Here is a 25,454-nt window from a genome sequence, read left to right as displayed (position 1 = left end):
TTTCTTCGACCAGTTTCGTCTGTCGAATATTACTCCTACTTACTACACCTTCTGAGTTTGGGTGTTGTGCTACAATAAACGGCGCAGGATTTAACGGCCTTCTGTGAGCTGAGCTGTTGTATCGAACAGGTGTTGTTTCTGGTACTCCCTCCTCTTCCAGGTGCTCTTCTTGGGAGGTGTTCAGCTGCTGCCACGGGTGGTACCTGCGACTGTCATGGACAACACAAGTAAGCGGTTAGCGAGCATTAGACGGTACTGACAGACAAATTAGTGATCTTGTTCGAATCAGCAGTCCACGGATCGAGCTTTCGAACAGATATATAGCTAGATTTCTCACAACAGGAGAAGGATTAATGACACCTACCTGAGAACCAGCTCAAAAGTCTTCTGTGGAAAGGCCTGATTCATCGAGTCCTTTGCTCCATCTTCACTCTACCTACATGCCTACAGTCAACACAAGTTCAGAAGCTCCTTTAGGAATGAAGTTACACAAAACAATATATCTGCAGTGGTAATTGGTTAGGCCTACAAAGCACCATTCTGTGCAACCAGATCATAACAGGTCTCCATTTGAAAAGAAAAAAAAAAAAGGCAGACACTTAGTGTACTATTTGACAGTCACTGAATCCACAAATAGTCACATTCTATTACACCAGGATCGATAGATGCAATCGATCAGTCAAGAAAATACAGATAATTCAGTTAAATTCAGACTTACAGACCTATCGCATGCCACAGACAAACCAATCACAACGTCCATGTATCAAACACAAACAGCGGCACATGCCGCTAATTACGACAAGCAGAAATTAAACACACTCACACTGACAGAAACAGGAAGCAGTGGAAACGAAACTATCCACGCGGTGTTGGTCACACGCCTCCCCAGCTTGATGCTCCTCGTCCCTCTCAAGGATGCCCGCGTGAGAGAGCAAAGCCCACAGATGGGTGATAAACTCGCCGCCTTGCGTGAGCTGCTCGATGTGCTCATTGACATTATCTGATGGCGCGAGGTAGAGCAGCATCTCAGCCCAGAAACCAGCCATCACCTGCCACCGGGCGCCCTCTTCCATTTCCTCCAGTTGCTTCCCCAGTTTCACACCGCTCTCAAAGATGGTCTTTGGTTCCTGTGGTAACTTTAATCTCTTCATGGCCTCGTACATGCTCGTTGACTCTGGCGGGAGTTTAATGGCTTCTACTATGGCTGCATCAAATTTGCTTCTCGTATCATAGTGATGCCCAGGAAGAAGCTTTGGTACAGAGACCACCAAGTACGCACAATATTTTGACAGTTTTGTGGCAATGCTAACAGTACATACATCAGGTTTTGTTGCCCTATCTTCAGAAAGTGTTGCCATCTCACAGTACCATGTTGCAATGTGCCAAGTCAAAATAATGTGTGTCTGATTCTGTTTTCTCTGGGACCAGCTTGGATCCGGGTGCAATTCCCACTTGCAAGCCCATAAGAGGTCATGTGCTCCATTGAATCGTAAGGAAGATTTCCCATTGCTTAGTGTACCACTGGTACGTTTTAGGGAGCAGATAACCGCCTTCTTTACTTCATCAGGCAACTCCACAGATTTCCAAGTTCTCTTTCGGGCCCTGAATGCCTGCTCATTTTGGCGATGGTTGAGCATGAAGTTGGAAAGATAACAAACTCTCCAAACTAGCATTATCGTGCGCGTTCGGAGAGAGAGTGTATCTGCTGATGGCCTAGGATTGCAACTGACAGAATCAAGTAATGAGTACTGGCCAAGCTTGTGCTGCCAGTAGTGGTTGTTTGATGCACGTGACACACCAATATTGGCAAGCAATCCCTTTAATCCCATGACCCAGCCTCCCCTTGTCCTTGTTTTCTTTGTCTGCGAGTTCGTTCTACTGAATCTTGCTTGTTCTCTGATAGACTGACAAGCAAAGGATACTCTGCCCCAAATACCCGTCCAGTAATATAACAGCTGTACGAATTCAAGCAAAGCAGTGGATGTAAGTATCACTAACGTGATAACAACATCATCTATAATGGTGCTTGCGATAGCGGAATCACCCTGATAAACGTTCACGGGAGCCTTGGCAGTAACATATGCCGTGATAGATATGCCGATGATTGAAATCACGGACCAAACTGTTGCACTCGGTGATCCATAATAAATGACAGCATACTTGGTGAAGAAGAAATCATACATATAGGCCAACTCAACCTCAATCACCTTGAACACCCTGTTGTAGTCTGTGGCACCATCAGTTAGAAGCCCTTTGAAGATAAACTCATGTGTCCTGCCTTTGGACTCGTCGCAGGCAAACCCAAAGAAGCGCCTTCTTAGCAGATGGAAAAGAGAGAAGGAAAGGCATGCATCTTTTAGCTCTGGGCCTAGTGACTTGACCCATATCTTCTCAATGGTAATGACTTCATCATGATCCCCCACTGTTAATTGTGTTCCATATGATGTTGAAGCATCAAACTTGGATTCGCTAATGGGCCAGTCAACTAGGTAATTGCAGCCTTCCATGGTGGCTGGATCAAATACCCTCCCGTTTTGCTGACCATACATGTAATCAGCAACAGTTTTGTTCAAGTTCCATGAGTAGGCTGCGAGATGACACACTGCAAGTCTCTGTAAATATCTTGTGACAGCAATGAAAGATATATAAGCAAGTTCTGGGATGTAGTTGCTCTTCGTATGCACGGTGGTGAAAAGTAACACCACGTATGTATGGTACATAAAAGCCTGGTAATTGAGTCTTGTTACTTGTATGTTGTCATCGAGACTATAAGCTGTCATAGAGTCGGTACAAGCATGAAGCATAAACAGAGATAAGGCCCAAACAGGGTACATGCTGCTCTTCACCTCAGAAGATTGCATGGAACCAAGTGTGTACGTTGCCAACGAGAAGGACACGGTGTAGGCACCTAGGACGCCTTTCTGGAGGAACCAATTTCTGCTTCGGCGACGGCGGGACCCAAAGCAGGCGAGGAGGAGTAGGATACCAGCAACCAATGATACAAGTAACTCGATCCAGATCATTGTTATCTTTGGATTTTTCCACAAGTCTCTTGCGTCATGTGACCAGGTCATTATTGTGGAATTCCAAACTTCTACCTGTCCCTTCAACGATTCATGCTGACCATTAACCTTCAATGAGTATAACTGTTGTAAGTTACAAATTAATCATCCTAAGAAGGTTCAGATCTAAGAAGACATTCATGTTGATGTTCATACTTCGTATGTTAATTACAGGTATTGTCTAAGTAGTTGTTCTCACATTCTGTTTTTTCATTTCTGGTACTCCCTCCGTTCCTAAATATAAGTCTTTTTAGAGTTTAAAATACTATGTACGGATGTATATAGACATATTTTAGAGTGTAGATTCACTCATTTTGCTCAGTATGTAGTCCTTTATTTGAATATCTAAAAAGACTTCTATATTTAGGAACGGAGGAAGTACATGTCAGTTGCAAATGACCCAAAAACTAACTCAATGACACGGACTATTTCGACCACCTCCAAAATCTCATCAACAAAGGAGTGAGCCTAGCTCACTCGGTTAGGGGAGTGGATGTACGACCCAGCCGCCCGGGTTCAAATCCTCATGGATGTGAATTTGGATTGTGGCAAGACTGAAGGGAGTAGAGTAGAGAGGCACGACTCTGTCCTAAGGCAAATGATGATCATAGCAAAAACAGTTGCTTACCTTGTCTTGACTCATTTCATTGACGTCTAATGGGTTGGTTTTCTCCTTCCTTTCCTTCCAGGAGACGAGCTACAGCACCCAGCCCAGGAGCTAGCTAGGTGCTTCAAATGAAAATGGAGTTAGACAGACCAAGTTCCACAGATCCAAGCTAGCTGCCTGACTCACTTTCTTGTATCTTGCAGTACCAGTCAGCAGCTCGATGCACACATACATTTTATTTAGAGAAAAGTATACTTTTCGTCCCTCAATTTTTGGCGGAGTCTAGATTTGGTCCCTCAACTCCAAAACCGAACAACTTGCACCTTTAACTTCTGAAACCGGACAAGATTCATCCCTGGTCATGGTTTTGACCGGTTTTGGTGCTGTCCCACCCCGGTTTTGACCGTTTCGACTCAAATTTGCCTACCTTTTCCAAGTCCACGTGATGTTTTCAAATTCGGTTATTTTTTCTCAAATACATGAACCTTTTTAAAATTTGTGTACTTTTCTAAAATCTGTGTACTTTTTACAAGTTCATGTACTTTTTCAAATATGCGTATTTTTTAAAGTTCATTTAGTTTTTTTAAGTTCATTTATTTTTTTTAAATTGATGTACCCTTTCAAATTCGAGTAAATTTTATTGAAAGAGATCATGAATTTGAAAATTTTATGCAAACTTGAAAAAAGTACGCGGATGTGGACTTCTTTCACGCAAAAATATGTTGATTTCAAAAATTATTTTATCTTGAAAGAAGTATGTGAATTTCAAACAAAGTTCATGGATTATAAATGGAACACGGATTTGAAAAAAAATGCGGACTTTGAAAAGCATGCGGATTTGAAGTAAGTATGCGAATTTCAAAAACAGTTCATGGCTTTGATACTTGGATTTGATAAAATTACACAAACTTGGGGAAAACGGGGATTTGGAAAAGGTACGTAAATGTTAGAAACGCGAATTTTAGAATAGTTCGCTGATTTGAAAAAAAGTATGTTTATTTTTGAAAAAAAATACGCGACCTTGAAAAAACTACGCGGAGTTGAAAAGTGTATATGGATTTCAAAAAGTTCACGAATATAAGAAAATTACAGGAATCTAAGTGAGCATGGGTCAAAACCGGGGTGAGTCAACACCAAAACCGGTCAAAACCGAGGCCAGGGACGAACCTTGTCCAGTTTTGGTAGTTGAGGTGCAAGTTGTCCGGTTTTAAAATTGAGGGACTAAATCTAGACTTCACCAAGAGTTGAAAGACAAAAAGTATACTTTTCTCTTTTATTTATTTATGTGAGTTGTCTGACCGGGACTAGACCAACAGCGCGAGTCTATCCTAGTGCAATTTGTTATTGTTAAGATTCATTAATCAAAATTATCATGCACTACATGACTAGCTCTCTTCTTTTAATATTGATCTTTAGGTCATTGTGTAGTGTGATCAGTTGGATCTTTAGGTCATTGTGTAGTGTAGTCATCTTTATATGAGGGGTTTGTTTAATTTATGGCTTGGAACGTCGTTTTACAGCTGTAAAATACTCCCCCGTAACCAAAAACCGGGCCCCTTTTAGTTAGCCAATTGGTTTGTCGTTTTGGGCCGTAACTTTTACACGTGTTTTCCATATTACACACGTAACGGGCCGGTATCTGATACGGACCAGCACCTGTCGTTTTTCCCCCATCTCACTCTCGCTCGAGACCCTAGAACGAGACTGCACCGCCGGGAGGCGCTCGCGCCTGTGGCGGAGCCAGAACTTTTGTGGAGTCTGGGCAAGTTGAGACTATGTGTATAATCTTGAAATAAAAAATCAGGTATTCCGATACACAACATATAATATACCACCAAACTTTCAAATCACAAATCTCCATTAATAATGACTAGTAAAGGGCCCGTGCGTTGCAACGGGAGAGACAAATTAAATCCTATTATATTCGGGCGACCTATCCGTGTTGCCATTTCTCTTCACCATTATCGTTGATGGTGGTCATATTGTCCACCTATTCACGATGAAGGTGATCAGTCCCAAGGCGATGAGGTTGTTCATCACAGTCGATCACACCACTTTCACGATCCCTCCTTGCATCATATTATAATTTTGCGAACTTGTATTGCTGGTGGGCGCCACCCATGTATGGTCTACACATGGTGCATGCATTATCTCCGCACTCCCGCACAAAATTGCAACGACATACCTTGGGTGGAGCATAAACGGCCAAAGTTTGAACCGTTTAGATTGGACGGTTCGGGTGTACGAATGTCATCCTGGAAACTTGCAATTCAAGTTGGGTTTCGGTCGAGGGACTCAAACTTATGAGTGAAATTGCTTATTACAGACGTTCAATCAACTCCTACAGGGAACCAAGATAATGCTGATGGATGCATGAAGGAACTCATTAGCAGACCAGCAATATGTTGGTAAGAAAGAAAATAAGCATCACAAATACAATTAAGACACTGTAATCACCTGTAGTATTGATTATATCTGAATCCAAGAAAACAAATCTAAGATTCCAACGAGAATAGTAGAACTAATTAACTTCATTTTAACTCATCTCGTTTTTGTCGAAATTGTTCTGTGATCCATCCAGATTAAATTCACATGCATGCAGTCTACCAATCGGTGACGCCCCTCACCCTAGGAAGGTGAGACCAAGTATCGTATTCATGTATCAACAAAAGACTTCATAAATCTGAAGCTTGCAAAGATGGTACATATATACCAGACGTGATTGCGTTCGTTATATCACCAGCACTGGAAAGTTCATCCATGTTCAACACATTAGTATTGCTACCGGAAGGTGTATATTGAACATGTCCATGTAGGTCTACGCCTTTTGCTTCATCCGAATAGGCAGTAAGTTAACAATAGCATATGCCCAAGGATTTACTTTTATCAGAAGAGACTTCATCATATATTAAAGCAGGGTAATATAGCACCTGCTGCCAGATACTACTCAATTCATTATATCATTATAAACGCCACCCGCATGTGTTGGAAGGTGCATCAGAACTCATGATTTGGCGCCACATCTGTCTAGGGCTATCGCTGTCCTAGGTGTGCAAAACAGAATCCTGGAGGAACCCCGGCACCACGCTAGCAATAGTGCTGATTCACGGCCATAATCACCAATCTAGAGTTAATCCTAGCTCGTCAAAGACAGCTATGATCCTGAATTACAAACTGATTTTAGTGCATACCAATGACCATTTTTTTACACTTGTGTAGACATAACATCCACTAATTATGTTTGTGCTAAAAAAGATAGTTGTAAACTGAAACAAATAGTAAAACTGGCTTCTCTTCCCAAGCTAGCTCCTAGTCATACTCAAACATAGGGCATATGAAAGACATACCTGGTGAATTATATCATCATGTGTAGCTACCGCTCATTCATTCTTCTTGCAATTTGACCATATATGTGTGACGCTTGTCAGCCTTTCCGAATATCCGTTTCATATTTTCAACTCAAACTCCATGTCAAGCATCTCATTTAGTCACCTTGGCTGAAGTCGAGAAGCCATCTGTTAGCTCTTTGCTGGTTCATTGGCCATGGGAATTTGATGCTCTACGATGCAGTGCCACACGTCAATTGCGACAGATGGGTTAAACTCCACAGGACGGGATAGACATCTAGAGGTTTAAAAAGAAAGAAAGAAAATAGGCTGGCGTCACCGTAGTTGTAGTAAGCGGCAGCGCTCAACATAGCGATGACCCTGGCACCACACGGACCATGTCCGGCTCTGAGCTCTGACCATATGATAAGCTGAAATAGTATTGAAAGATCTTTTTATCCAAGCATTGAGATAAACAGTTGTTGGGCACAAATGGAAGGCATCTACATCCGTGTCATGCTTACAGTAGTCACCATGAAACTGAATATGGAATAAGAACTGACAAACCTCCAGCTTGAGAACTAATTCAGAAGAAGCACGAGCATAAATCTCGCTAAATTGCAAGAGAGATCGCATCGCACCCCGTTCAGTGTCCAGCAACAGCAAGATCACATCCCCGTTCTGAACTGTTTTAGATCTAGCTGAAGGAAAACCACGGGAACACCTTTCTGCTCTTCTCCAAACATGCACACAGGCCCAGGCGTGTATCAACAGAAGTTATAATCAAACGATGGTTATACGCAGAAGCTTCAACATCAGACTGTAGACCACACTGTCTTGCTAGATAGGCCAGCCATCAAACACCTCACAACTAATATGCTCTAGTAAGATGATCTGTTACATATTTTTTTATTCCATAAGATGATCACATTGCTTCATGGAAACAACAATCTGAATCCATATATGAACATGATAATGCTTAGATGTACAATTTGGAGAGGAAGGCTTCAGCAGATGGTGTGCATTCAACTGTTCCTTAGTCAATCCACAAAAATCATACCAGAAATCGCCGTACAAACAAACAAGGTGAGGAGCAGAGTATAGAGGCTGGTGCTTTGGCAGCCAACAATGTTGCTGGGTCGTGACCGTAGTGGAGTTAGACCACGGCCAGCAGCTGGGGTCAGGGATGCAGCGACAGGTAGCAGCCTGGATCGCCGAGTACCTGCAAGCGGGTACGCCATTGGCGATATGACCTGTTGTGCAGGGTACTGGAGCTGCGAGCTGTCGAGAACATTGCCAAGACGGTGCTGATGGTGGAGACGGCGAGCGCCTGCGGCGGATGATGATGCGCCGGCTGTCCTCCAACCCTCCTATTCCTCACGCGTGTACAACAATGGCGATGCCGCCACTTGCCGCCTGCTCCTCCGCCTTTCATCTTGTGCGCCCCTTGCTAGACCGCATCCGTCTCGACCTCCCAACTCCCTCTCGGCCATAGCCTCCTTCTCCATGACGACATCTTTCGTCCCGATCGACCACCTCTTTCCTATTGATCCAGCCGTGGCCATTGGAGAACTCATCTACGATTCCGGTACACGATTCCGGGGAGTGCCCGTTGTTGCATGACCTGCCTCTGACGCTGAACATTTATGGAGTCTATTGTGCTGAGCTCATGTTTTTCGAGTCCCCGGCGGCGAGAGAGGTCCCGGAGGATACACTGAGCTTGACTACCGGGATTGTGAAAGCAACCCAGGGCGAGGTGACTGAGGCACAGATTGTGAGGAGGCTTCAGGAGTTGGCTCCCGGGGATTTTCGATGGGAACTGGTGCTTATCGAGGATAGGTCTTTTAAGGTCGAGTTCCCAACTGTGGATGATCTGCAGAGATTGTTGAGCTTTGGCCTGTGTCGAGTTCCCGGTACTACGTGTATCTTGGAGTTCCATGAGTGGAAGCAGGTTGAGCCTAAGGGGAAGCCGCTTACGCAAGTCTGGTTGTGGTTTACAGGGGCTCCTTCTAAGCCTCTGCAGGACGCTCGAGTGGTGGCTACCATGGGCATAATGGTGGGGAAGACAGAAAAAGTGGATATGGCTTTCACACGTGCCCATGGGGTGGCCCGGATATTAGTGAGTGCTCTGGATATTGAGTTCGTGCCCGATAAGGTCAACTGGAATTACAGGGGAGTGGTGTTCCCGCTAGACATCGAGTTTGAGGACACGGATTTATTTGATGAGGCGGTTAATGGTAATGATGTTGACATGCAAGACAGTGATGGCAATGCCAGGGCCAAGGGGGCACCGTCTGATGAGCCCACGCGCGAGGGGTCTAATGGTTCTTCTCAGTTGCCCGGGGATGGGACCGGGGTTGAGCCTGCTGCTTCCCCAGTGGTGCCCATGACTACTCTTCGTTTTGGGTCCTTTGAGCCAGCATCGGCACCTCCCAAATTATGGAGTGACCGGATAGATTCTGATGATTGTCTTGAGCACACACTCCCCCCGTTGGAGTTCGAGAGGGAGGCTGGTTTGTTTGCGGGTCGCCAGGCCAGGACTATGGTCGGAGCTACGGAGAGGAGCCTGGAGGGAGCTTCTCTTGCACTGGCACCCCAGGCGGACGCGACTCCGGTGTCGGCGTCTACGGGCAAGGTGAGTCGTGGGGGAGGAGCTTCGGGGCAGGTGGCCTCACCTTCTCCCCACCCCACCACGCCCTCGGCGGCGTCGGTCACGCCGGCCCAGTGTGGGTCGGCCGGTACGAGGGGCGGGATCCCGAGGCAGGCGGCCTCGGCTCCTGCTTCCCCGACGGTGGCGGTAACCTCCGCGGCAGCAGCGGAGCTGGGGGGGCGCTGGGGCAGGAGGCCTTGGCTCCCCCTTCACCCTCGACGATCAGGAGGACCGTCTCTCCCTCGCTGATGGCTCATGCGTCTAAGCCTGCGGTTGAGGTCGGAGGAGGGCGCGGGCAGGCGGCCCCCGTCATCATCTCCTTTCCGCCCCTACCCATGACCAGGGTCCCTAGTGTGGGACTCCCGTCTAAGGGGATCGGGAGCCCGCTGATGCCTTCTCAGGTAACCCCGGTAGAGCCTTCGGGGGGCTCTATGCCAGGTGTTACTAGGGAGGAGGTGGTCGCGTTTGGCGGGATCCCGGACCCGATTGCCGAGGGGAGACGGATGAGTGCTCGCATCCTGGACGTCCCCGAGATAGATGATATGCAGCAGCGGTGCGCTATGAGGGCGGCCAAGCTTCAGGAGGCTGCTTTGTCTTCCGGTATGTCCGTCAACATATCTAATTCCTTATTGCATTTTTCTAATGAGGAGATTATAAATAATGCAAACCAATTAGGAGTTTCACTAGGGGCTACGGATAGTGAGATTTCCAATTCGGTGAATGATTTATTAGATTTGGAGGCGGAACGTGCCCTAGAGACTATTCGTAACCTTGCAGCCGTTAAACCAATGAAGGATGATGAGATTGATGCGTTAGGGGTCAGAGTGCTAGATAAGCTATGTGCGGATTTAGCACCACACAATCATGACTCTGACAAAGATGATGTTCCCTTACAGACTGAGGATAGTAATATTTGTGAACCCGGTTATGAGGACCGGGTGACAGAACCTAGTAGACCTAAGCGTAAGTGGAATCGGAAGATCTATCCAGATTTCGCCGTTCATAGGAGTGCTAGGATTCGAACCACTAAAAAATTCCATGATGAATTATGAGAGGAATATTTTGGAATAGCAGAGGTCTGAAGGACTTGGCTAAAAGAAGATTCCTTGCTGAGGCAGCTTTAGAGCAGAGATTAGATTTTGTTGCTCTATCGGAGACGGGTAGAGATAACTTTGCACCCCAGTTCCTCTCGTCGTTGGTGGGTGGTATTGATTTTGATTGGCATTGCCTCCCTCCGCGGGGAAGGTCGGGTGGTATCTTACTGGATGTGAGATGCGATTCGCTTGAAGTCCGAAGTGTAGTGATGGGCGACTTCGCGGTGAAGTTTCGAGTCAGGTCTAGGATAGATGGTTTTAACTGGGCTTTGGTGGCGGTATATGGTGCCGCACAGCCCGAGATTAAAGCGGAGTTTCTGGCAGACCTGGTTCGTATCTGTGGGTCAGAACAGCTTCCAATTTTAGTTGGAGGTGATTTCAATATCATCAGGAGGAGAGACGAGAAGAACAATGATAACTTTGACGGCCGATGGGCGTTCATGTTCAATACTATTATTGAAAGCTTGGATCTGAGAGAGATAGAACTTTCCGGTCGAAAGTTCACCTGGGATAATGCTCTGCCACACCCAGCCTATGAAAAACTTGATCGAGTGTTTGCGAGCGTGGAGTGGGAACAAAAGTTTCCTCTGGTTACGGTGCAAGCTCTTTCAAGGGGCATATCTGATCATACCCCATTGTTCGTCGACTCAGGTGAGCCGAACCATGTGGGTAACAAGAACACATTCTCCTTCGAGATGTCATGGTTTGAACGTGAGGGGTTTTTGGATTTGATTACCCGGGAGTGGGCTAGAAGTCTTGGAGGCAAGACTGCGTTAGAGCGTTGGCAGAATAAAATTAGGCATTTAAGGAGTTTCTTACGGGGCTGGGCTAAGAACCTCAGTGGTGTGTATAAGATGGAAAAGGATAGAATCCTTACTCTTATACAGGCCCTGGACATACAGGCCGAATCCAATATCCTAGCGCCAACTGAGCTTCAGGCTAAAAATGAGGCGGAGAAGAGGCTGAAAGAACTGCTCCGCGAAGAAGAATTGAAGTGGGCTTTGCGTGCTAAAGTATGCAAAGTAGTCCAAGGGGACGCGAATACTCAGTTCTTCCATTTGATAGCCAATGGCAAGCACAGAAAGAAGCGCATCTTTCAGCTTGAGCAGGACGAGGGTACCATTTTAGGTCAGGACAACCTAAAAGCATATATTACCGACTATTATAAGCAGTTGTTTGGACCTCCGAAGGATAATTGTGTGTCCCTCGATGAGTCCAGGACTGAGGATGTGCCTCAGCTATCGGCTGCCGATAATAATATTCCGGTTGCCCCGTTCTCGGAGAAGGAGGTGTTTGATGCTATTGCGCAGATGAAAAACAATAAGGCTCCCGGACCGGATGGATTCCCGGCAGAGTTCTATAAAAAGTGCTGGCACATTATTAAGGGGAATTTTGGGACTATCACACTGCTTCCCAAGAAGACGGATGCGGTGAGGATTGAGCAATTCAGGCCGATATGCCTCCTTAATGTTAGTTTCAAAATTTTCACCAAGGTTGGGACAAACAGACTCACACAGATTGCGCATTCTGTGGTGCAGCAGTCCCAAACCGCTTTCATGCCGGACAGAAACATCCTTGAAGGGGTGGTCGTCCTGCATGAAACACTCCATGAAATCCATTCCAAAAAATTAGATGGAGTAATTTTTAAGGTGGATTTCGAGAAAGCGTACGATAAGGTCAAATGGTCATTCCTCCAATAGTCATTGCGTATGAAAGGTTTTGACGAAGCCTGGCGCCGACAGGTTGAATCATTTACGCAAAAAGATAGTGTGGGAATTAAAGTTAATGATGACATAGGTCATTACTTCCAGACACATAAAGGCCTAAGACAAGGAGATCCGATGTCCCCTATCCTATTTAACATTGTGGTGGATATGTTAGCAATTTTGATAGGAAGGGCTAAGGAAAATGGTCAAGTAGGTGGATTGGTACCTCATCTAATTGATGGAGGAGTATCAATCCTTCAGTACGCTGATGATACAATCATCTTTATGGAGCATGACTTGGCCAAAGCGAGAAATATGAAGCTGGTGCTATGCCTATTTGAACAATTGACCGGGTTAAAGATTAACTTTCATAAGAGCGAGCTGTTCTGCTTTGGTAGGGCCAAAGATGAACGGGAGGCTTATCGGCAATTGTTTGGGTGTGAGTTGGGCGAGTTACCCTTCTCTTATCTGGGGATTCCAATCCACCATCGTAGGCTGACTAACAGAGAGTGGAAGTGCATCGAGGATCGGTTTGAGAAAAAAATGAGTTGTTGGAAGGGTAAGCTCATGTCATACGGAGGCCGATTAATCCTGATTAACTCGGTGCTCACGAGTATGCCAATGTTTCTCCTATCGTTCTTTGAGGTTCCAGTTGGGGTTAGGAAGAGACTGGACTTTTATCGATCGCGCTTCTTTTGGCAGGGTGATGAGCTTAAAAGAAAATATCGGCTTGCTAAATGGGACATCATCTGTAGACCGAAAGACCAAGGAGGTCTAGGTATTGAGAATCTAGAAGTTAAGAATAAATGCCTTCTTAGCAAGTGGCTGTGGAAGCTCTCATTGGAGAATGACGCTGTGTGGGCTCAAATCCTTCGCAACAAATACATCCAGACAAAAACTTTGTCCCAGGTCACCGTAAGGCCGACCGATTCGCCTTTTTGGAAAGGCTTGATGAAAGTCAAACAGTCTTTGTTTATTAGGACGAAGTTTGTTATTGGAAACGGCACGAGTACACGTTTCTGGGAGGATACTTGGCTCGGCGAGACACCCTTGGCCATCCAATATCCGTCGTTATACTGTATTGTGCAACGACGTGAGGTGTTCGTTGCATCGGTCTTTCAATCGATCCCCCTTAATATTCAGTTCCGATGAACGCTAGCGGGCAATCGTTGGGAACAATGGCTCCATCTAGTTAGGAGACTGATGGAAGTCCAGCCTACACAACAACCCGATGAATTACGCTGGAAACTGACTAAATCTGGAGTATTTACGGTTAAATCAATGTATATTGATGTTATTAACTCACACTCCATCCCTACGTCCAAGCATGTTTGGGATGTCAAAATTCCTTTGAAAATAAAAATGTTTATGTGGTTTGTCCATAAACAAGTTATTTTAACGAAGGACAATCTCTTGAAGCGTAATTGGACAGGACCTACTAGGTGTAGTTTCTGTGATCGGGATGAGACTATCAAACATCTCTTTTTTGATTGCCCGTTAGCCAAGGTCCTTTGGCAGACGATCCACATTGCTTTTAGTATCACTCCACCGAATTCTGTTTATGCGTTATTTGGGACATGGCTTAATGGGATTAAGCCTAACTTAGCAAGACATATTCGGGTTGGAGTTTGTGCTTTGCTGTGGACTATCTGGACTTGCAGAAATGATTTGGTTTTTAACAGAATATCATGTATACATTTTTTGCAGGTCATATTCCAAACTACGGCACTAATCCGTTTGTGGTCGCTACTCACCCAGACGGAGGCCAGGGAGCATTTGGTTACTGGGTCTTTCCGATGGGAGATGGTAGCTCGGGATATTTTCAACCGGTTTGGATGGCGGTCATGTAATAGGATAGCTTGATTTCCTATCTATTTTTAGCCAGCCAGTTGTGGCGTCTTTTCTCGGCTAGTTGGTGTTTCTATCCCCTTTTTGGCTCTGTGTGAGCTGTTTGTGCTCTTATTTTTGAGACCTTTGAAACCATGTTGACACTGCTTTTTGGCTAATAAGAGGGCCGTATGCATCTTTCTGATGTAGAGGCCGGGGAATCACCCCTTTTCCAAAAAAAAAGAGAAAAAACCCAGCGAGCCTAGCTTGCCAATATGATGCATCGTGGGCTGGCCCAATGCACCAAAGTGACATGACACGAGACAACGTAGGAAAAGCATGACCGAGCAAGAGAAAAAAACAAAATCAATCACAGCCATCAATCCTTATATTTAACATAAAATTAACGGATATACAGGGATGATGTATGGAGAACTATGAAAGTCTCCATCCTTTAATATTAGGTAAAGAAGTGAAAACATAACCATAATTGTCATACAAAATTAATTTTTAAAGTGAGCTAATATATCAATATCCGCTTCATAGACCAAATAAAGTTGAGACATGACAACAAAAGATACATAACCAACCTTGCATAGAGGCAAACTCACCATGTTGCCAACAAATTAAAGCTATCCATACCATATGTCACCAGATGTGATGGTGCAATTTCTTCCACCACGGTCAAAAGCATCTTTCACTTGTTCATTTTTGCCAAAAGAAAAACATAAAATGAATCTTGCATAGAGGCAAACTCGCCACGTTGCCAAAGTCCTAGAAGGCGCTACAATATAAAAAAAAGATTCACAATTAAAAATAAATTAAGTTGTGAGATGTGAATATATTCAAAATCGAAAGCTTGCAAGAATAGAGATGGTTAGAAGGAACGGTACCAACAGTGCACTAAAGAAAATCACGAGGCAAATGCCCCTTCTAAGAGCTCATTGCGGTAAACTTCCAAATTCAATATGAGGAAATTTAGGCAAATCTGGTTGCATTGGGCCCTTCAATACATATGCTCTTCTTAGTTGGTCTTGAATATTAGGTGGATACTCAAAAATTTATTTCTTCTTTCATGAATCACGCTCAATCTCATTTGGATTAAAGTCATTGGCAATGTTACGAGGTGGTTGTGCCTCCACTTCTATTTCCGGTTGCACCCCATTCACATTTCACATTTTCAATGCTTGCTCAACCTCCTCATATCTGAAATTTAATGATAAAGTTTGAAGTTCGTTGTTAAACAAGTAAATAATAAATGAGCTACAACAAGTAACAAGTTCATAGTACAAAACTACTTGCATCAAAGAAATATTGTATTCCGAGTAAGCAACTAGAAAGTAATAAATACTACATGAATACAAGTTGCCCTCTTCTTGTGTACTTTGATTTTCTAGTTTCCAGCAGCGAACAAAGACAATTTATCTCTAGTCACGAATTCATGATCGTTCCCAATGAAAAATTCCCTAAATTTAAGATAGGGTTCAACGAACATGACAAACAAATTTCTCCAATACAAATCAGATGTACGAAACAATTGCCAGTTATTTAGTTCAACTACATATTAATTGCCTGAAATAAATACTTATACATGAGAAAAATTTATATGAGGATCAAAACTTTCGGAGGCCCTGGCCTGAAAAAAAGCAGAGAGTAATTTGTAATCTGTTTTCTTTTCTCTACTTAGAGAAGTGCGGTGAGATGTGAGCTGGCGCACGAAGCTCTCCTTCCAATTAATTTTGCAAGAACAAATTATTCAGAGACGAGGGATCCCTAGCCGGCTAACCCTAATTCTGATGGGATTCTCATTTTCTTACCGAACGAAGCCGAAGTCGAAACCGAATGAGAGGAAGGAGGGGGTTGAGGGATGACCGGACGAGTAGACTTCCTAGTGCGCCTTGCGTCCGTTGGCTGCCGGCCGTGGGTCTAGCCGTCTAGGGCTTTAGCGCCAGCTGCCAGTCCCTGCGCTCGCCGCTTGTGTGGAAACTAAGAGACAAGGAGTTTAGCGATCGAGCCGTACATCCCACGTATTGCCTCGCGTGTCTTCTGTATCCGCATGGGCTGCAGACTGCTGTTGGGCCGTGAAAATATGAGAATCAAAGGCCCAATTGATTTTTGCCTGGGTAAACAAGCTACTGAACATGTTTAGCGCTTCATTAATTTGGATCGATCGCTGCTGTCGAGGCCTAGCGAGCCCGGGCAAGTGCCCAGGGTCGCTGGGCGGTGGCTCCGGCGCCGGTCTCCCCAAGGGGATGAAGCGATGGTGTTCGTGACGACGACGTGATGAGCCACCGCTGACGTTACCCCGACGGGGGTTAGGCGCGACGACAGCGGCGACTCGCTCCTTACTGCGACGGAGACCCTGACCGGCAGTCCTGACCGCGACAGCTAACCGCTCCTCCTCCTCCAAGCGGCCTCCTCTGCTCGACCAACGTATCCTCCCTCCTCCTCTGCCAGTGGCGGAGCTAGCAAATTGTCGAAGCCTGGGCATGACGCAAGATAAAATTTACTTTGGTCTATCAACACTAGAAGTATCATATATTTAGGTAAACATCATGTGTAATACGCACACTAATATTTCATGCATCATATAAGTAAATTAAAACATGAGATACAATTTACCAAATAAAATTCCAATCTCCGATGTTCATCCTTGTGCCCAGATGAGAATCTACAAGATACAACACATTATCAAATAATTGAATTTCCATTGAATTGAAGTGCAAAAAAAGGAGAGAATCTAGAAGATACAACACATTACCAGATTATACAATTTTCATTGAATTGAAGTGCCGACGGTGACGAATACGAGCACCATCCGCCAGAGCCGAAGTGGAATTTACACAAGGGGCTGCCGCTTTGACTTTCGCGCTTCCGCTTCCGATCCTGGTTGTCGCTTGCTGGAGTCGTAGCCTGCTTAGGCCCAGGTGTGCATCATCTCTTGCGGTCTGGCCGACCGCCGGTGCTCCGTCAGTCCACCTCGCCGGTCGCCACCTCCAACCGCCAGAGTTGCTAGGGCACGTCGTGCGGCACGGCGCACAGATGAATAGGCGGGCAAGGGATGCAGCCACCGGCCTCCTGATCGATGGCACGATCTGATTAGCCCATGTAAGGAAATTAATGAATGGGCCTTTGACGTGAGTAAGCCCAAAAGGCAAAAATGACGCCCAAAGTAGACCAATTCGTGAACCAGATGTATTTTGAACGTATATTGTACGTATTTACAGATTGTGACTCCGGCGCTTAGAAAATTGGCAGCGCTCGAGCCCGGGCACGTGCCCGGGGTGACCGGACGGTAGAATCGCCCCTGTCCTCTGCTCCCCGTCCCCTTCCCTTTCCCGGTCAGTCGGCGGTGGGGTGCTCCTCCTTGGCGAGGTGGTCCTCCTGCTTGCGATGATGAGCGTATTACAAGTTTACAACCCGGCAGCCAAGCAGTGTTTACAACCAGAAAAGAATACCACCGTATTTTGCTGGAGCCTGGTAAGATACAAGTGTAAACATTTACAGCCGGGAAAGAAATCCAACATTCCAATCGCAAGTTCCAAACCATAAAAAACAGGACACATTAAATCTGCTAAAACTGTACCTGTACCATTGATAGCCAAATTAAACTGCCCCCTCGTGCCAAAAGAAAGACCCAAAACTGCTGCTGGCATTTCTTCTGTTTGTACAGCAAGTCTGTATTGGTTCAGTTGAGACTTGAGAGTAAGGACCGGTACTCCCTCCTCTGCTAGGGAGTTTGTGACTATCTTGTGTGTTAAGGTCCTTCTGTATCGGATTCCTTCTATTTTTGCACACTATTAGTCGCCATTGTGCTTCAATATCTTCTGTGTTAAGGTTTTTTGTCTTAATATATTACTATGCTGGCAAATCCTATATACATAACAAGTTGATCCCCACTATCCTATTTATCTCAACATGCACACATGACACCTCATCAAGGGTCCACCACTACATGCATGAGAAAAAGTTTTTCATTATTAGTTGATCTCATGCACACATTTTACCCCAACACATATGTCACCTCATCAAAGGTCCACTCAACATGCATGAAAAAAAGTTTTCCATTACATTGTGCCACTTATATTAAAAAAAATTGACTACACAATAATCAAATAAATATATAATATTTATTTTTAGCTTTTGTTTATATATTATTAATTCAACGATGGAAGTTTTATACAATCAAAATACTGAAATATATTGCAATCAATTCCTGCAGCAACACGAGTGGTATTCTCTAGTTACCAAAACAGGACACCCCAGAAAATTTGCCAAACTATCAAGACAACCAACTTGAACTGCTGGCATTTCATGGCACAGCCAAATCAATATTGTACTTGGGTTCAGTTCAAAGACAGTAAACAACCAACTTGAACTGCTGGCATTTCATGGCACAGCCAAATCAATATTGTACTTGGGTTCAGTTCGACAGTAAACAAAATCTATCAGGTTAAGCATGACTACCACTAAATAGCCATGTGTACAAAGTCACAAACTGTAAGAAAATCTGCAGTTACAGAGTTCCACGTTTGACTAGGTCCATATTACGAGGCACTTTTGTGACATGGCAAGAAAAGGCATTGGGAAGAGCCGATATCCAAGGTGAGTTTTGAAAAATCTCCTGATAAAACTCAGCTGAGTTCCACAGAAAATTGTCACATCAAAATTAAGGTACCAAGGTCAGTCATGGTTACAAACTGGAGTGATGCGCTAAACTGGCTTTCTAGGCTTTATCGTGTTTGTTTCCTTTCTACAAAGAAAACGTGGGGAAATAATACTAACACAACATCAATCCATTTCAACATTTTACATCTATAATAAGTATAACCAAAAAGAAGATGGTTGCAGATAACAAGAACAAAGCAGAGTATATAAAAGCTGTACATTAGAGTATTAGATGAGTTGGCTGCTAGCTTTGGGTAGGTTATTAGCTGCATGGCTCACTTTTTAATATCATGTAGTCATCATGGATGATATTTTAGTATCTAGAGGTCAATTGGATCCCATGGGAGAACATGGGTGTTCCAGAGGCCGAGAGAGCATGGGATTTCTAGATAGTTGTTTAATCTTGCGATGCTCGGCGACGGCCAACTTATGGCGTTTCTGCTGTACGGCAAGTCCGTAGTAGGTTTCAATTCAGAGGATAAATACAAAAACCTGCCATTCTATTTATAGTAGTTATAAAGAACTAGAGGCACATTACAGGCAGATCAAAATAACGAGAAAGGTTAACTGATAACTGATAGATCCATGGGATCGTGTAGGGTAGGATTTCCGGAAAACTTACCCTCTGTTGGTGCAGACGAGGAACTCCCGGTGCCGGCCATGGTGACGGTGGCCGGTGATGGCAGTGGTAGTGGAGCTTCCCGTGAGCACCGCGCTAACCCTAGATCGGTAGGGAATATCGGTGGGGTTTGCGGCAGCGTTCAACCTCGTGAAACGTGCCTCGGCCCCCCACCTCTGTTTATATAGCACGGGTCACAGGGGCCCACAAACCATGGTTTGGTTGGGCGCCCCCGATCAGGGCGCGAGTCAAGGACCCGTCGAGCCGTTGGGCTCGATCGGGAGGAGATCAACCTAACATTCTCCCCCTTGATCTCAATTTTACTTTTAACTTTATACTTTCTAGTTTATTTGTTTCATCACATATTGGTACATAGAGCATGTTTCATCGTCACAGCTTAATTGCCGTTAGAATCATACAGCTACAACATACGTTATGTTCAGAAGCAAATTCTGTTCCTTTTGGGCCTATCCAGAAATCATAAGGCTTTCCCTTAAACCCAATGCCGGCTAACTGTTCCTTGAACACATTGGGTGGTAAGCCTTTCGTTAGCGGATCCGCAAGCATATCCTTTGTCCTTATATGTTCGAGACTTATAGTTTGATCCTGGATTTTATCTTTCACAACATAATACCTTATCTCTATTATTTTGGCAGCATTACTCGACTTGTTGTTGTGAGCGTAAAATACTGCGGGTTGGTTGTCGCAGTACATCTTTAGTGGTTTGTGAATACAATCTTCCACTTTCAAGTCGGGTACAAATTTCTTTAGCCATATCGCCTGCCCCGTGGCTTTGAAGCATGCTATGAATTCTGCATACATCGTGGATGATGCAACTATCGACTATTTGGAGCTTTTCCACGAAATAGCTCCCCCCCAGCGAGAGTGAAGACGTATCCTGACGTGGATTTTCTATCATCTCTGTCCCCCGCAAAATCTGCGTCTGAATACCCTTTTATCTCTAGGGAATCACTTCTCCTGTATATTAGCATGTTGTCCTTCGTGCCTTGCGCATAATGCAATGCTTTCTTTACCATCTTCCAGTGCTCCATGCCTGGATTCTCTTGATATCTACCGAGTACCCCGGTGATAAAAGCTAAGTCAGGGCGAGTGCACACTTGTGCATACTGTAAGCTGCCAACTGCCGAAGCATATGGTACTGCTTTCATTTGATCGATCTCGTACTGGTTCTTGGGACATTGGAATTTCCCAAAACTATCGCCCTTGACTATAGGAGCAGGTGTGGCTTTACTCGCATGCATATTATACTTTTTAAGAACCTTTTCTAAATATGCTTTCTGCGATAGTCCTAAGACTCCATTGTTCCTATCTCGATGAATTTCTATGCCCAAAAGATATGATGCTTCACCAAGATATGTTATGTCAAAATCTGAGGATAAGAACTTCTTTGTTTCTTGTAGTAGACTAACATCACTGCTAGCAAGCAGGATATCATCCACATACAAGATTAGGAAAATATATTCCCCATTTTAAACTTTGCATAAATGCAGTTATCCTCAATTTTTTCTTTAAATCCTAAATTTTTAATCGTTTGATTAAACTTTAGATACCACTGCCGAGAGGCTTGTCTTAATCCATAAATGGATTTCTTCGGGCGGCATCCCATATTTTCCTTGCCTTCCATGATAAAACCCTTAGGTTGTTTCATGTAGACATTTTCTTTTAAATCACCATTCAGAAATGCCGTCTTAACATCCATTTGATGTAACTTTAAATCAAAATGAGCAACTAATGCCATTATGATTCTGAAGGAATCCTTACATGAGACTGGAGAAAATGTCTCATTGTAATCTATCCCTTCTCTTTGTGTAAATCCTTTTGTCACGAGTCGTGCTTTATACTTTTCTATATTCCTTTTAGGGTCATACTTAATTTTGTAGACCCATTTACAGCCTACTGTTTTGGCTCCTTTAGGAATTTCCTCTAAGTCCCAAACATCTTTGGAACTCATCGATTTCATCTCGTCTTCCATTGCCTTCATCCACTTCGATGAATGAGGGCTTCTCATGGCTTCTTCATATGAGGTGGGATCTTTTTCCATATGAACCATTTTTGTGTTATAAATTTTAAAGTCAGTAGAAATAGCTGACTTTCTTGGTCTTCTAGACCTTTTAAGGGCCTCAGTTTCTGGCACATTCTGTGCCTCAACTTCTGGCACTTCTTCTAAAATTTGCTGTTGCACCTCCCTTTCATGCTCAACAACAGGTTCAGTCGGCTCCTGACAGACAGGTTCCAGGTCTACCCCCAAGGTTATCATGGGTGGAGTTGCAATTGGTAGTGAGAAAAATGGCTCCTGAATCATCGGATTAGGTGCATGCACCCTCTTCTCCTCAAGATCAATTTTCCGAGCTACCAAGCTCCCCCTCATCATTTCGTCCTCTAAGAAGACTGCATGTCTCGTTTCTACAAACTTTGTATATCTGTCTAGGCAGTAGAAACAAAAACCCTTTGATCTGTCTGGATAGCCAATGAAGTGGTAACTCACTATTTTGGGATCTAACTTTGCAATGTTTGGATTAAACATTTCGACCTCAGCAGGGCACCCCCACACCCTGAAGTGTTGTAGGGAGGGCACCCTTCCTGTCCATAGCTCGTACGGTGTTTTGGGCACCGACTTGCTTGGCACTCTATTGAGAATGTGAATGGCGGTTTTAAGTACCTCCATCCATAACCCCAATGGTAAGTTGGAATAACTCATCATTTTGCGCACCATATCCATAAGTGTACGGTTGCGCCTTTCAGCTACTCCATTCTTTTCTCCCAGAGTGGGATACATTAAAAGCACCTGAGTTATCATATCTTTTTCTTGCCAGAATTTCTCCCGCCATACGGGATTTTTGACATAATATTATGTCAACTTTACCCCGTTACGCAGGTATTTTCCCAGACTTTTCCCGCCATGCGGGTTTTATCATAATCATCTTTTCCCGCCACGCGGGTAATTCCCTGTAAGGGAACATAAATGCCAGAATTGGCTCTTTTGACTACATATTCAATCATCAAATTTAGGAATAAATCCGAATGCTCTTTGACACACATGCTTGATCCGACGTTGGTCAAATTAAACACACATGTTGCTTGAAAAATCTTCTTCATAGAGAGTACATGAAAGACATTCATCAAAAGACTCTCAATGCTCTGTCTCTTTTCTTTTGATGCCATTCTTTAGAGAGAACATACTCCCTCACGTTATGACCTTTCTTCGTCATCTTTCGGGTCACAAGTACCCAACCATTCGCTTTCACGAATGAAAGCATGGAAAACTTTTTGGTATGAGAACACTTAGCCAATAATCAACAATAATGGGCATAAAATAACCCTACGTTGGCCTGGTTAAAAAATGCACATTAAACTTTTGAAACTTTCTTTTATATTCTAAATCACCGTTGTGGCAGAATTAGAATAAGCATCATCCTTCTACATTAATTCCATATCACCATTGGGCGGAAATGGAAATAATGCATATAACTCATAAATAATGTGATGATAGTATTTCTATTAAACAACTTTGCTAAGAATTAATCATCATCATCAACTTTATTGCAGCGGGAACTAGAAATATGCATTTTGTTGGGGAACGTAGTAATTTCAAAAAAATTCCTATGCACACGCAAGATCATGGTGATGCATAGCAACGAGAGGGGAGAGTGTGATCTACGTACCCTTGTAGATCGACAACGGAAGCGTTTTGTTGATGTAGTCGTACGTCTCCACGGCCCGACCGATCAAGCACCGAAACTACGGCACCTCCGAGTTCTACCACACGTTCAGCTCGATGACGATCCCCGGACTCCGATCCAGCAAAGTGTCGGGGAAGAGTTCCGTCAGCACGATGGCGTGGTGACGATCTTGATGTACTACCGTCGCAGGGCTTCGCCTAAGCACCGCTACAATATTATCGAGGATTATGGTGGAAGGGGGCACCGCACACGGTTAAGAATATGATCACGTGGATCAACTTGTGTCTCTAGGGGTGCCCCTGCCTCCGTATATAAAGGTTCAAGAGGGGGAGGCCGGCCGGCCATCATAGGGTGCGCCAGGAATCCTACTCCCTCCGGGAGTAGGACTTCCCCCCCCCCCAATCCTAGTTGGAATAGGATTCGCGAGGTGGGAACAGAGAGAGAGAGAAGGAGGGGGGGCCGGCCCCCTCTCTCCTTGTTCTATTCGGACTAGGGGGGAGGGGCGCACGACCCAGCCCTGGCCGCCCCTCCTCTTCTTCCACTAAGGCCCATTAAGGCCCATGTACCTCCCGGGGGGTTCCGGTAACCTCCCGGTTTTCCGGTAAAATCCCGATTTCACCCGGAACACTTCCGATATCCAAATATAGGCTTCCAATATATCAATATTTATGTCTCGACCATTTCGAGACTCCTCGTCATGTCCGTGATCACATCCGGGACTCCGAACAAACTTCGGTACATCAAAGTGCATAAACTCATAATATAACTGTCATCGTAACCTTAAGCGTGCGGACCCTATGGGTTCGAGAATAATGTAGACATGACCGAGACACGTCTCCGGTCAATAACCAATAGCGGAACCTGGATGCTCATATTGGTTCCTACATATTCTATGAAGATCTTTTATCGGTCAGACCGCATAACAACATACGTTGTTCCCTTTGTCATCGGTATGTTACTTGCCCGAGATTCGATCGTCGGTATCCAATACCTAGTTCAATCTCGTTACCGGCAAGTCTCTTTACTCGTTCCGTAATACATCATCCCACAACTAACTCATTAGTTGCAATGCTTGCAAGCCTTAAGTGATGTGCATTACCGAGAGGGCCCAGAGATACCTCTCTGACGATCGGAGTGACAAATCCTAATCTCGAAATACGTCAACCCCAACATGTACCTTTGGAGACACCTGTAGAGCACCTTTATAATCACCCAGTTACGTTGTGATGTTTGGTAGCACACAAAGTGTTCCTCCGGCACACGGGAGTTACATAATCTCATAGTCATAGGAACATGTATAAGTCATGAAGAAAGCAATAGCAACATACTAAACGATCGGGTGCTAAGCTAATGGAATGGGTCATGTCAATCAGATCATTCAACTAATGATGTGATCCCGTTAATCAAATGACAACTCTTTGTCCATGGTTAGGAAACATAACCATCTTTGATTAACAAGCTAGTCAAGTAGAGGCATACTAGTGACACTCTGTTTGTCTATGTATTCACACATGTATTATGTTTCCGGTTAATACAATTCTTGTTGGGGAACGCAGTAATTTCAAAAAATTTCCTACGCACACACAAGATCATGGTGATGCATAGCAACGAGAGGGGAGAGTGTTGTCTACGTACCCTCGTAGACCGCAACGGAAGCAGTGACGCAACGTAGAGGAAGTAGTCGTACGTCTTCCCGATCCGACCGATCCAAGCACCGTTACTCCGGCACCTCCGAGTTCTTAGCACACGTACAGCTCGATGATGTTCCCCGGGCTCCGATCCAGCAAAGCGTCGGGGAAGAGTTTCGTCAGCACGACGGCGTGATGACGATGATGATGTTCTACCAACGCAGGGCTTCGCCTAAGCACTACAACGGTATGACCGAGGTGGAATATGGTGGAGGGGGGCACCGCACACGGCTAAGGAACGATCTCAAGGATCAACTTGTGTGTCCTAGGGTGCCCCCCTGCCCCCGTATATAAAGGAGCAAGGGGGAGGCCGGCCGGCCTATGGGGCGCGCCAAGGGAGGGGGAGTCCTCCTCCTAGTGGGAGTAGGACTCCCCTTTCCTAGTCCAACTAGGAGACTTGGGGGGGAAGGAAAGAGAGGGAGAGGGAGAGGGAAAGGGGGGGCCGCGCCCTCCCCTCCTAGTCCAATTCGGACTCCCTTGAGGGGGGGCACGCCACCTCTTGGGCT

The 25,454-nt window shown here is 44.8% G+C and overlaps 1 protein-coding gene across 1 annotated transcript; it reads right to left on the bottom strand.

Moving 5' to 3' along the window:
• Positions 1–622: 622 nt before the first annotated feature.
• Positions 623–3,849, bottom strand: LOC125554436. The gene is made up of 2 exons (XM_048717993.1): positions 3,691–3,849; positions 623–3,131 (listed from the first exon to the last, which is right to left on the bottom strand). The coding sequence occupies exons 1-2, from the start codon at positions 3,703–3,705 to the stop codon at positions 810–812; spliced, it is 2,337 nt and encodes a 778-aa protein (XP_048573950.1). The 5' UTR covers positions 3,706–3,849; the 3' UTR covers positions 623–809.
• Between the last annotated feature and the right edge of the window lie 21,605 nt (positions 3,850–25,454).

This window comes from Triticum urartu, chromosome 4, assembly GCF_003073215.2.
Source record: "Triticum urartu cultivar G1812 chromosome 4, Tu2.1, whole genome shotgun sequence".
NCBI classification, from domain to species: Eukaryota; Viridiplantae; Streptophyta; class Magnoliopsida; order Poales; family Poaceae; genus Triticum; species Triticum urartu.
Note: the sequence above shows the minus strand (reverse complement) of the source record. Positions and strands in the feature narration are given on the sequence as shown.